Source organism: Lissotriton vulgaris, chromosome 6 (genome assembly GCF_964263255.1).
Source record: "Lissotriton vulgaris chromosome 6, aLisVul1.2, whole genome shotgun sequence".
In the NCBI taxonomy this organism is placed as follows: Eukaryota; Metazoa; Chordata; class Amphibia; order Caudata; family Salamandridae; genus Lissotriton; species Lissotriton vulgaris.
In genome coordinates this window covers 157,237,506-157,251,590 of record NC_141694.1, presented here as the reverse complement: position 1 = coordinate 157,251,590, position 14,085 = coordinate 157,237,506, and the positions used below count along the sequence as shown (strand labels likewise).

Genomic DNA, 14,085 nt, shown 5'->3' with positions numbered 1-14,085 from the left:
TACAACACCAGAATTGGTATGAGGTGAACCAACATCAACAATATCTCAAACACTACTTCCTATGTCACATCTAGTACTACAGCCGCCTGTACTACCAGTTGACGCCACATCCTTCATTAATCCAAAATCATCACCTAACATGTAACCACTACACGCTCCTTCATCAGCACCGCCAGATCGTGAGGCACCACCAGATCGTGAGCCTACCACACCATCCCCCTCATTGCAAAAACTCAATTGCCGAAAATTCCACCTATTGCCATCCTCCAATTCAACTGCACTACCAAACACCTTCACTACTCTCAAGGGTTTGGACCATAAGCTTTCGCCCTTCAACACAATCCTGGGATTCTTTACTCTAACCATTTGACCAATCTTGACTAAAGGCCAATTACATCTACCTCCGTGATACTGCTGACTACGATCTTGATACCTTCCGACCTCAGCTCTGATTTCTTTATCAATATGACCATTATTACATAACATTTTATCATTCCTTTTCCTCAACCACCAAGGAACTAAACCAGTAAATGGTTTCCTGCCTCTCAAAATCTCAAAGGGTGTTTTCCCTGTAGCGGAATGCGACGTGACACGATATGCAGTCAACCTCTCTTGTAAAGCTTTCCTCCAAGGTAAACCTGCACTCAATGCTAATTCAATCACCTCCTTAACCACCCTGTTGAAGCGCTCAACTTGACCGTTACCTTCGGGATGATATAATGATGATTTGGTATGCCTGATACCCATTACCGCTAGAAATTCTTCCATCTTTTGCGAGACAAATTGTGGCCCATTGTCCGAAACCAGAACTTCTGGTACTCCTTCCCTAGAGAATACATCCTCTAAAAACTCAATGACCACATCTGTAGTCATCCCATTTACCATCCTTACTTCGGGCCATTTCGAATAGTAATCAACTAATACAATAGCATAACAATCCTTTGCTGATAAAGCTGAAAATGGACCCATGAAATCAATAGCCACTTTTTGCCATGGATACTCAGGTAACTTCACCATAGTTAAAGGCACACTCAATGGCTTTGCCACCTTATCACTGGCGTTACAAACTTTGCAATTCCTTACTAATCGATCCACCATGGAATCAACCCGTGGCCACCAAAACCATTCTTTAATCCTTCTTTTAGTACTAGACATACCACCGTGCCCCATGTGACTCTTCTCAACAATGTCCTGTCTTAAGCTAATTGGAGGTACAATTCTGTCACCTCTTAGGATAATATCATTAACCACACACAGTTCATCTTTAATTTTTGAAAATGCAGCACATTCACCCCTCAAGTTAGACTCTCTTGGCCAACCATCAACTATGAACCGTTTAACTTCTCTCAAAACAACATCCTTATGCATCTCGCACATCCAAGACATCTCGGATACAACACTATTAACATCCTTCTCACCTATCAGAAATACATCCTTGACGGTAAAAGCTATTTCACAATCGCTATTGGTTCCAACACCAGTTAAGTCCCCATTAGGTAACCTTGAAAGACCATCTGCAACTACATTATCCTTACCAGGAATATATTCTATCTCAAAACTAAATATTTGCAGCTTAGAAGCTAAGCGAGCCAACCTAGGAGTCAAGTTTTTCCCACCTTCAGGTCTCAAAATATTTACCAATGGTTTATGATCAGTGCAAATTTTGAACTTTTTCCCCCACACATACATCCTGAATCTTTCAGCAGCCCATGAAGCAGCCAATAACTCTTTTTTTATTACGGAATAATTACGTTCCGATTTTGTCAATGTGCGTGAAGCATACGCTACTACCCACTTCTCTGATTTGACATGTTGAGAAAACACAGCACCAATGCCATACCCAGATGCATCCACAGACAGTATACATTCAGCATTAGGTAAGAAAGGTTTCAAACATGGTGTTGTAACCATTTCTTTCTTCACCTTCTCAAAACATATCTTTTGTTGCTCACCCCATGCAAATGCTACACCTCTTTTTAACAATAATCTTAACGGTTCAACTTTAGAGGCATAATTTTCAATACAACGTAAATAGAATTCCGTTAGTCCTAGGAATGACATCAATTGTTCCTTGTTCGTTGGTTCAGGGACAGCTAAAATAGCATCAACATGACTAATTTTTGGTCGAATACCATCTTTAGATATGACATGTCCCAAATACTCTACTTCAGATTTCCCAAACACACATTTTTCATTCTTGATGGTTAAACCACTATTTCTTAATGCATCTAGAACAGCATATAAACTTTCATCATGACATTTCCTTGTTCTTCCCGTATATTAAAATGTCATCCTGGAACCCTTTAGCATTTTTAATGCCTTGTAAGACCCTGCACATTTCTCTTTGGAAAACAGCAGAAGCACTTGCAAGGCCAAATGGCATACGTTTATACCTAAACATTCCCTCTGTGGTAATGAAAGCAGTACAATGTTTAGAATCATCCTCTAACACAATTTGGTGATAAGCACTCGTCAAATCTATCTTGGAAAACCAAGAAGATCCACCGACAGAAGATGTAAGTTCTTGCAAATTTGGAAGAGGAAACGTATCAACCCAAATAGCTTCATTTAAACATCTTAGGTCGACACACAAACGTAAATCGCCATTAGATTTAAGAGAAATCACGACTGGCGAAACCCAATCTGAACTTTCAACTGGTTCCACAATTCCATCCTTGCACAATTTCTTAAGTATTTCACCCAATTTTTGGAACCTCCACCCTCATCCTTCAGCAACCGTCTCTCACTCACTGCCTCTACATTCTCACCAAGCATCCATTCCACGCATTCCACACGTGCACACACGACACGCGCACACACACACACGAGACATACCATGCGCACACACACACTACATATGCAACCAATACCACATGCCCCCCCCCCCCCGCCGCCACCCACCCCTACACCTCCCGCCACCACTGAAGGGGAGGGATGCATTGAAAGCAATAAGAACAACCACAGCTAAAAGTGAACTGGAAAATAGCTAAACTTAACCAAAAAATAATTTGGGGACAAATCTGTCAAAGCCTTCGGAGCAGATTAGTCTTTGTTGATGTTTCTCTTCAAATATCATTAATCTTTGCATCTTTAGCTAGGTGTGAAGTGGTTCCTGGGTATTGCAATCCCTTTACATCTTCTATGAAGGACATTATAGGGGTGCAGTCACTAAGGCATGTCTCAACACTCTAATGGGCCAATGCGGTGGTAAGTGGTAAATTTGTTTTGCACAATTAACTTTAATAAATACACACATGCGCGCACACACCCACACACACACACACACACAGGTGACACTGCACTATTAAGACAGAACTCACAGAAAACAATGCTAACTAGAAGAATGTATTCCAAAGAAAAAAGGACACCAGGCAGTCTGGAGTGCTCTCCTTCGTCCACCTTATCTACCTACAACCACGTGCTGGTGGGGATGAAATAACAATGTGCCACTGTTTACCTTCCCAACAGTGAGTTCCATTGTCTACTGAAACGTATCTAAGCGCACTGCCGCAGACCTGCATTAGGAGTTGGGACGTGGCGCTAGCGGAGCAGGTCAGGCAAAGACCTGCTCCGGCTCTTGGCACTGCCACCAGCTGCTGGTAGAGAGGATTAGGAACAACTTCAAAAATAAGATTGGTCACATGAGAATGTAAATGATGGGATTTTGGTTTCTGGGAGGGAACCATACCTCCAATTAAACATCCGCTTATAATTAGCATTAATTATTTAGCTAAAAAAACAGATTGAAAGAATATCAAAAGGATTTACTTGAAATAATGAGCTTAGGCCATTTTAGTTTTTCAAAATCTGCTGATGCAATTACGAATAAACTGTGGCTGTAAAGATTTATGTCTGCACCTCAAATAAACAAGTTATTTAATCAGAGATTACATTAACAAAATCGGAAATAAACGTCACTTACCTGGTGCAGGGACACTAATGTTGTACTGAGGTAAGATAAATAAGAAGGCAGTTTTCGCAGTGACCTATGAAATCAAAGATAAGCAAATGTTAACAGGAGTCCGCAGTAATGGGTGTGTATATATGTACATATATTTATGTTTACACTTATTAGTACTTTTTAAATTAACTTTACGGTGACCTTATAAGATACTGGCTGATATACAGAGCGATCTCAGTTATAGCCCAGGCTGGCAAACTAGAACACAACGAATCCTTGCAACCAGCACCCCTCCCAGCCTTGCACCAGCCGCATGCCTTTAGGCTGGGAAATGCAGACGGATCTGAGACAGAACTCCTTTTCCTCTCCTCACAATTGCCCATTGTGTTGTCTGAAATGAACTGAATAAATCTGGGTGGGAGACGCAGGAGTGTCATCTTAACGTCTCGAATATTCTCCCAAAGTTCACATTCTTCTCCAGAACTCTGAAGCTTTGAACAGTTGCCATCCTCAGGTTACGCGGCATTGAGTGCATCGTCTCTGATCCTATTCAGATCCTTGGGTAGGGCAAAAACAAGTTCCACAACACACCGAACACGAATATTGCAAGAGTTCAGTCCTACCCAAGAAGGTACTGTGCTGGAAGAAGGATGACGAGCTATGTCTACGGTAAGGCAATACTTGCCAGGTGCCAAGGGCGCCATCTGCAGGAGGGTAACAACCAAACGAACAGAACAAGCAGACAGTGTGTGGTGTGGTCAGGGAAGCTTTCACTTACTGAAGCGAGTCAAGAATCCCTGCACTGTGCTGGCTTGCAAAGAGCAAGCTGTAAACACTACCAGCGGCATTTCGAGAAAGGCCCTGTGAAAGCATCAACCTTCTTCTCAAGCCAACTTATGGGTCATCCATTAAAATGGCATGACGCATAACTGCTCTGCGTGTTGAAACGACAATATTTCGAGACCAGGTCTTCGTAATGTAAAAATGTAAATTAATACTTGTATAGCGCACTACTCACCTGCAAGGGTCTCAAGGCGCTTGTACGAATACCGCTGTGGAACCCATTCTGGCTTTCCCTGTGAGGTGTCCACTCCTAGGCACCCCCAAGGTGGAGGCCAGGCATCCTTAGCGTTGTGGGGGCCGTTATGGAGATTAAGCAAGCAAGTGGGGAGCCTCTGATCAGATAAACATGCAGAGATGCATATATGGTGGCATCATCTCCACCATTAGTTCATGCGGGTCTTGGCCATTGTTTCACAAGGCACTGACTGGGCAGATTTAGTATTCCAGCTCTGGTCCTAGCAATATGGGAATGGTCTCTTGAGGAATTATTGACCAGATCCTACAGAAAACGCCACTGCCTACCAGACTGGGATTTGAAAATCCACGCACAGGTCTGAAATCCACACCATATATATCTTACATTCTTGTTTGCAAATGCGAATCATTGTAGCCACAGCTTCGACGTGTCGCAGGCCTGGAAGTCATTCTCGGGATAGCCTTCTTTTCCATGTGTATGTCAACCTGTAGAATGTTTCTTTTTCCATTCTATTAGAAAATATAATGGCTATACTTGCACGCAAGCCTGAGGCTTTGGTAAGGAAGCCCCTCACAGACATTTTTCTGTTGGAAGGCCTTTCCCTTTTTACTAATTCACCAACTATAAAATTGTTTTAATGACACCGAGTGTTTCCCTTTGTTACGATGGTGGAAGGAACAAGACCTCCAAAGGGTAAACAGTGGCATCCCTAGTTACAATAGTTATCAATTCGATTTTGTCTAACTGGCATAAAAGGGAGGAGATAGGACTTGAGTTTTCACATCCGCAATATGAGTCTTTAATAAACAATGCAAGTCCACAGAGAGCCATAAGGGAAATATGAGGAAGGTTGTAACAGTCTGAAGCTATTTACCTTCTTATGATAACACAAAATCAATTTCAAGACAAAGGTCACTAAACCATATCGTGACTTAGTTTTCTGAAAAAGGTTTCACTTTCTAAAAGGACATATGTGTAGGTAAAGACACAACCAACTGAATGAAACGATAGGAAGTACTGAAAACGAAGAAAAGGCTTAATATTTTGGACGTTTATGAGAAAAGTGCCAGCATAAATCGAAAAAACACAAGTTCTCTAGGATTCAATAGTATAATTCATTGGCACAACTGTATTGCTAAATAACTTCAGATGATTCTGCACAGGAAATACTTGCAATGTGTGAAACATCACTGCAGGAAAGACAATACGAAAAGAAAAAGAATAGGAGAAAAAAGGAAAAACCAGAAGATACATTAAATACAATTACAGCGTGCACAGAGTACATATCAATGGGATTTCAGTTGAGGGTCGCACAGTGTAAGTACTCATCTAATTATCCGAAAAATACACACGGTGCAGAAAAACGTAACAGAAATGGCTGGTTGAACTTAAGACAAAAGTCTACCCAGTTAAGCATTTCTAATAGGAGGAAATTGAAAAATACATGTTAATCCATTTGGCGTAATGCCAACATTTTGACCGAAGGATTAGCCAATATGGGTGCTTCAGGATGCAGAAAATATCGGAGATTGAACATTAAAATTTAGAATTATCAGGGGACAGGTTACAATTATCCCGGAACCTTACAAATCGTTGGTAAAGAGTGACCTTGTACAGGAGCAAGCGATCGAGCTCAAATTGTATACGTTTTTTTCACTCGCCAAAGGATATTGTGTGAAAATCTTGCACCTAGAATCAAAATACCCAATATCACAAAAAATGACCAAAAGGGAGACGAGAGAGTGGAGTTTGGACTCGGCGCTCAAGGGCCGCAGTTCTCCGAGGCGCTTGAACCAGCGTGAGACCTGTGGAGGTGTTTTGGTCCTGAGAGAGCGGCTAGAGCACTGGAGCCTACACATAACCTAGCGGAGTTTACCTGCATTTGGCAGAGAAACTCTCAGGAGGCCATGGGAGATGCAGATGCTGGTGTCGTGCCCTGCCCCCATTCTATCCCCCACTCCACCGCATCCCAAGCCTGTCTGCTGGGTCATGTATGAGAGAGTGGTCTTCCAGCTGCACCGACTGAAGTGTTAAGCAAACGCAGGGGCGTAGGGGGTAGCACAGAAAGTTCAGCTATCTCCGAAGCACACCTTCAAAGGCGGTGCAGTGCTTGGGATCACCAGATATGGCGCAGGTGCCATTATAGGATCAGGTAAATGCCTCCCCATGTACATCAGTAGTGGCGGCCAATTTAAAGACCGGCAGAGGTTTGGGGCGGAGGGGGCAGAGATGCGTACACTGTGGCCATCACACAATTTCTGTTGTCGTGGAGATCTAAGAGTTGTTGTTTTGTTTCCAGACTCTTAAGAGGCATGCAAGGGCTAGGGGCACTCCATTTTTCAATTTCTAGCGCAGGCCAAAGTACGGAAAAGAATGACTCAGATTGTCATTGCTCTTAAAGCACAAACAGACGTTAAACTGGAAAGGGTGAAAGAGTCCGTTCTGAAGCTGGGAAAAGCGTGAATGAGATGCAGGGTGAGAAGACCGGGAGACTGTCTTTTCCTCACTGCCTCTCGGGCTCCTGCGAGACATGGACCCTTTTCCGAGGGTGTCGCCGCACGGCGTCACTTTTCTCCCCATTGAGACCGTGTCTCGGGAGGGCCGCGGGCCAGGACCGGCCTGCACAAACACGGCAGCAGCTGGAGCCCGCCAAGGAGGGCGCCAGCTGCGCACAGGCGGACTGGCTGCGGCCGGAGGGGTGGGCGGCCGAGGGGGCAGGCTTTCGGTGGAAATGTTTGCAGGGGTCACTCGCGACGTGAACTTGACACGCCGCGTGGGCGTGCGGTAGGGTTCATCCGGTCTAGAGAGAAAGGATTTCTGTGTCCGTCACGGTCTGGAAATCCAGGCCGCAGAGGGGCTTCAGCAGCTGGTGGACGATAAATACTGGCTCTCAAGTGGGAACTTCTGATCAGTCCTGGTTTTTACAGGAAATTGAAATAAGTAAACTGCAACGATAGTTTTACTTTCCCCATACAATTAGGGGCATAGGAGGAGTGACGTGTTACTTTCACAAATGTGCATTTATTGTGGGCGATGGATAAGGAACCCTTCAGCCTAAGTGAAGATGATAACCAATTCTTTATCAATACCTATACAGATCTGCGTCCTGGGCACAAGTCGAGGATACACAAGCAGGGTTGGATTGGGATTAAAAATCGTCCAGTGGCCCAAAATTTGCAGATTGCCATTCCGCAAAACACTGCGTCGGCCAAGTTTTAATAAAGGGGGTTGCAGGGGGGGGGGGGTCTCAGACAGAGGCATATTTTTGTAGCTGCACTTAGATGAAACAAAAAAATGCACGGATTAGTTCACACTGGTGAAACACACCTGAAAACAAGTGAGGCGACTTCTGCTCAGGCCCACTGCCCCCACTCAAAATGCATATATTAATTGGATGGCCCAGCGAGAGAACAGGAGTGACACCTCTGCCCGTTGATAAAAGGGAGGTAATGGACGTCCATCTGCCTCCAGAAAGGCAACTTAGTGCCCCACTGGACCGCTGGCAACATCCCAACAACACAGACGACGCCCAAATAGGGCACCCAGGCTGCCCAAAAAAGTAGCCCACAGCTGAAACTCTGATACTGGCCCCTCGGCCATTGCCTGTGTGCCCGCCTCACCAATCCGACCCTGTACAGGGTAGACGGCGTCCACCCACTATTTCCACAGGATGAACGCAGTCTACCTTGCCAAGAGGTAGAGCCCCACAGAAATATGCTAACCTTTTCCAGGTGTAATTTTCAGGCACTGCAACACTTTTAGCAGTCTGCTTTTTATCTGAGCAGCAAAGGGGCTTATCAGATTCCAGCTGCGCCCATAACAAAACCCAACATGAAGGGGCCATCAGACCTTATTTTGTTGGGGTATCCTGGCTGCGAACTATCCAGAGCCTCACACATAAAAGTAATAGAGGGGAAACAAAGGCAAACAGCTTATCACTTCACAGGTACTTTAGAGAGGCATACTGTTAACTTTGTTCAGTCTCTGTATCTGATAAATGCATGTACTTTAAGAATTTCAGATGTATTGGTCTGTCCCAGTATTTTCACAATAATTTAAATACCACTATTTTTATTTCCTCTATAAAGCTTTAGCATTACTCATCCCAATGCAGGGTGTCGGAGCGTATTACATCATGCGTACACATTATACATTGACAATAAATCATGTGTGTGTAAATCAATCTACAGGATGGATGTGTTACATGAGATAGTGAGGGTTTAAGGGTGAAGGAGTTGCATGTTCTTCATAGCTCACTGTGCTATATTAGGATTACAATTTATGAATTGCAAGTAACAAAGGGATCTCTGTGTTAAAAGCAGTAACCCACTAGCGCATTTACATGAAATAGAAATTGGTCATCTGCGGGACACATTGTTAATATGGATACGGATGCATTTATCGATAAAAAATAACTATCATCCTCATTAATAGAATTTCCTGTTCTGAACTCCACATCTACCTCGATACGCAAGTTCATAGTCAGGCAGGCCCTGCGACCTAGGCCTGGGATTTCTGATTGATGGGTCACAGGTGGGAGAGTGCAGAGCTGGCAGGTAAACAGTCGGGCACGAAACTCTTGATCAATCCCACAGATAGGTGCAACGACATTACAAGGATCAGGGGAGATTGCTCCCAATAAAGCACACATGGCCAGAAGAGTATGCACGCTTCTGAAAACTCCCTAAAGTCAGATGCCACATGAGCTAGAAACACATAGCCAATCAGGACCTAGCACACAGAGTGTTTGCGTTCTCCCAATGCTGGACATCTGGACACGTTCACCACTAACCACAATGTTTCCTTGCCAGGTTGAGATCCACCTGTAGTAATTTGACCATTAATTTACGACTTTAAGGCGGCAACCAACATTCTTCACCATTTATGGTAAGCCGGAAGCTTTTATTGCTTGGCTCAATTTTGTATTTAAGATGAGTGCATACCTAATGCATCTCCAGAGGTGCAGATGGCAGTGTATCCTGCCTCCCAGTGGATGTCCATGAAGGTCAGAGGACAAACTAAAGACGCTTGGAGGCTGCCAGTGTATTGGTAGACTGGCCTGATCTCTGGCTACCTGACCCACAGGGTCTATGGGTACAGCGTCCTCAGCCATGCAGGGGTGAGAAGCTTGCATGCTGTGGTGGCTGGGTGGGTACAGACTCAGTTGGAAATCCCTTCTGTTGTCACAAAAGGCAGACAGGGGTAGGTGGGGGTCCATGGTAAGGCCCAAGGACCTGGCTGTAGCTCTGGTATACTGAAGCACTATAGCATGGTGTCTAGCTTGTCTCGGAACAGATGGGAACCATCAAAGGGTATGTTCATGAGCGAGGCCTAGACATGCCCCCAAAAGTCAATGGTTTCAAACCAGGTGTGGCACCTTGGGCCACTGATCAAGAAACAGCTCTGCTTAGTGGGTCATCGAATCCAGCCCACAGCGTATGACAAATTTAGCTGTGCCATTCCCCCCCCACCCCTCTCCCCTAGTCAACAATAGCTTGGAAGAGTATGGCTCTGGACTCCTCCCAAACCATTGACGGAATCACCCAACAGAGTTCCAAAGCGAGTGGGATTATTGGCCCAAAAGGATCGCAGTTAGACTGATGGAAGAAAACATAATTCCCAAGGTACCCAGCTCCTTGGATTCCCTGTTCGCGGCGTGTTAAAGAATGCACCAGGATTTAGCTAGGAAGTGGAGGCTTGGACCACCAAGCTCTCCAGGGTAGGGTGTTGCTTTAGGAAACTGGGATTCCTTGTGTAGAGGCAATGGCGGTGGGCGATTGTCCGATTTACAGGAGCCCCTGTGTAAGGCTTGAATCAGGTCTCTAGTATGACATCTGTGAGGGTATTCTTTAAACAAGATAAGCAGTTCGGATTGGGTGACTCCCAGCTGAAGAAGTTAGTTTTGACAGCCATGGAGGATAGCTAAAGGTCCAGGACCTCGACCACCCTCTTCTCCATAGGAAATTAGGCTCCCTCCTCCTTTGCCACAGTAGGAGGAGAGACCATGCTATCTGAGGAGCTGTCCAGTCCACTTGCATCCACATACAGTTGTCCTCATTGGGGACTAGGAGCTGGTATTCAGAAGGGTGCAGTGCCCCCTCCCAACCTTCCCCAAGTCCTAGCTCACAGGAAAAGGGTTGAGGCTCCGTCCTGGATGGAAGGGCTCCAGTTGCCGTCAACCATGTACATCCGGCTCGGCGTCAGAGGTAAGAATCAGGACGGCGCCGACGGAGCCAGTACTGGGGGAAGTTGAGGTGGCTTGACCGGCATCAGTCCGGATCTGTTTTTGGAAAAAAGCATTCAGGTTATTAGCTTTTATATTTCATGAGTTATCAAATATCGACCGCATTGACAGGAAGGACCAGAGTTAAAGCGCATTTCCAAAAACTGAAGCCAGAAGTAACCAAAAAGTAAGAACACGAGCCGGCATTTAATGCAAGTAACATATGGGGAGATAATTTCCACCAGACAAGAAATATCAGGGAGCATTATCGCAAATACAGAATTACTATTTGGTAAACATCTCAAAAAAGAAGCGCCTTTAACGTAATTGGACTCGAACTATAACGGCATATACAGTCACCAATTCTGCCAACAGTCAGGAAATAAACCGGCCTAATACTACGTGCAAGACCAAACTACAGGTCCAGTTTAAACGTCCTCCAACCTATACAGCTCAGCACCATTGATTTATATAAAGAAAAAATGCAGAATTCCTGAAGAAGGCGAAGCACCGAAACGCGTTGAAGGGAATAATTTCTGCGTATTGTTGAAAGTTTAAAAAAAAAAATTCTATTGTATAGTAACTATAATGTGTTAGATGTAAAAATATGTGTACAGAAAAAATAACAAAAAAAGTGTCTATATATGTATAAACAATAGAAAAGATATGGAAAAAAGGTAAATAAAACAATAAGATATAAATAAATATTTTTGAACAAATGATGATTTAATAGAATTTTTCGATCCAAATCAGCGTCTAGATAACTCATGAAATATAAAAGCTAATAACCTGAATGCTTTTTTCCAAAAAAAGTTATTTTCCTTGCTAGGGTTCATCACTTTAGGCAGGGGCCCCAATCTTCCAAAATAAATCAGTCCGGATCTGTCCATGGATCCAAGAGGCCCGACTCACACAGGATGAAAGCCCTCCAGCAGAAAACCAGTGGGGGCCCCTCCCAAACCTGTAGGGCCCAGGGGCGCACCAGCAGGAATGGGCTGCCCAAATATGAGATGCACAGTCTAATAAAACTCACGGAGTTGGACGGGTGTTGCTCCGGCTCCAGGAAACTCGGGGAGGTATGGAGACGGCCCAGAAACAGGCTCAACCGTGGAGCCAGGCCTTGACTGCAGACGTTCCCTTGTCTCGTTGGATGACTTTGACGGACAGGTGATAGTCTAAGACCTCTTTGACTTCTTGTTCTTTTTATTTTGTGACGCAATAACTCTGCGACTGATCCTGGGACTTTCCGCTTGACTGGGATTAAGCTCATCGCAGTGTTGAGTGGCAAGGAGCTTGAGAGACTGCTCTCTCAAGAACTTGGGGTGCATGGCGCGATATTTGATGCAGGTCTTGGAGTTGTGGTCTCGCTCAAAACACCAGTGGCAGATTGTGTGGGCATCCCTGCCACATAGAGACAATGTCTCGTAAAAATCTTCAACAAAAGGTGAAAAAGATCAGTCAAAAAAGCGACTGCAGGTAGCTCTTCTCCGGATCTGCACCGACCGGGGCGGAAAGAAAAGACCAGACATCAGCGTGCTGGGGTGGTGCCTAGACAGGCACTGAACACATCACTTCCACAGCCACTCCCATGCAGAACCGAATAGCGCCACCTACTGCTCACAAAAAATGTCCAGACACAGTCTAACACCTGGGGATAATTCTAAGCTAAGGAATCTGATACTACAAAATTCAGTATTATACATTTACGGTGTGTAATTTGAATTTGTCATATGCAAATACAGCCTGGTTTAGCAGCAAGCATTCAACATCACATGGAGAAGAACTACTTTAAATCGAGGCTACGGGGCCAGTAAAATGGGAAAGAAGCAAAAATGGGAAAGAAGCAAAAATGGGAAAGAAACACAACAGCAGCTCGGAAACGCCAGGCAAAAAAATACATGGAAAAGTGCCTAGAAACAAATTGAAAAATTGTGAAACAAGACCAATCTGTCTCATTTAAACTGAGATGGCAAACAAGTATTTGGAATAAGAAAACATGCCACACAAGAGTCAGAAAGGTTAAAAAGGTTGGCGCGCTTGTTTTATTAAAATGATCAAATGTAAACACTGAGGTTTTCTTTAGTTCAGAACAACACAATGATTGCACCGGGGGCAAGTGTAGTTATTTGATGACTCAGTCAATTGTCCAGTTAGTTAAAACTGGCAGGTTCAGAGAGAGAAGTGTTACAGATGAAAATGCACCTAGACTGTCCAAAATTAATTGTGCATTGACAAAACTTACCCGCTTTGCTCCGAGCATTAGTAGGCCATTTTTCCAATCCTTTCTAACACATAGTATCAGGTGCTCTCCAAAATGGTCGCCTCCTACTGGTCTACTATTTCAGCTCCATACGACTATTGGAGCTTAAATTTAAACCAAGCTATTAAAAGTATGCCTAATGTTAGGACGATTTACTGGACAGGCAACCCCACCAACTGTTCCATGTTGCTGGGCCCAGCAGAGAGAACCCAAAGATTCTCGAGGCTACCCAGAATAATTGGTATCTGCCCACAGAAGTACTGGAGCACAGCCACGGCCCATGCAGCTAAGGGTGGTTGGGCCGAGGGGCAGGGGGTGAGGTGGTGCCAAGGGATGAGGTAAAATAAAATTGATAATTTTCCCTGGTCATCATCCTTTAAAATCGCCCCCCCCCCACACACACCTGTCCAACTGCTCTAACCTGCACGAGCCGCGACTGCTAGGGCAAGTATTGTATTGTATTGTATTGTAATTGCATTTATATAGAGCTTACTACCCCTGACAAGGCGTCAAAGCACTTTTTCGGAGGGTAGCACACTACACCGGGACCCATAGAGGATTAGTGTTGAATTAGTATAGTGAAACATGCAAGTACTTTTTAAGTGGTGGATAGGTTAGTCAGTTATTTGGATTTGGAATGATAGCAGAAGCATATAAGAGGA

General features: G+C 44.4%; 1 protein-coding gene across 1 annotated transcript in view; it reads right to left on the bottom strand.

Annotated features, from left to right (window-relative positions):
• The window catches only part of TRAM2 (translocation associated membrane protein 2), a 238,503-nt gene that overhangs the window by 157,300 nt on the left and 67,118 nt on the right, over nucleotides 1-14,085 (bottom strand). Inside the window, exon 2 of the mRNA XM_086926192.1 lies at nucleotides 3,923-3,986. Within this exon, the coding sequence (XP_086782318.1) occupies nucleotides 3,923-3,986 (64 nt within the window). The remainder of the gene's footprint in view (nucleotides 1-3,922; nucleotides 3,987-14,085) is intronic.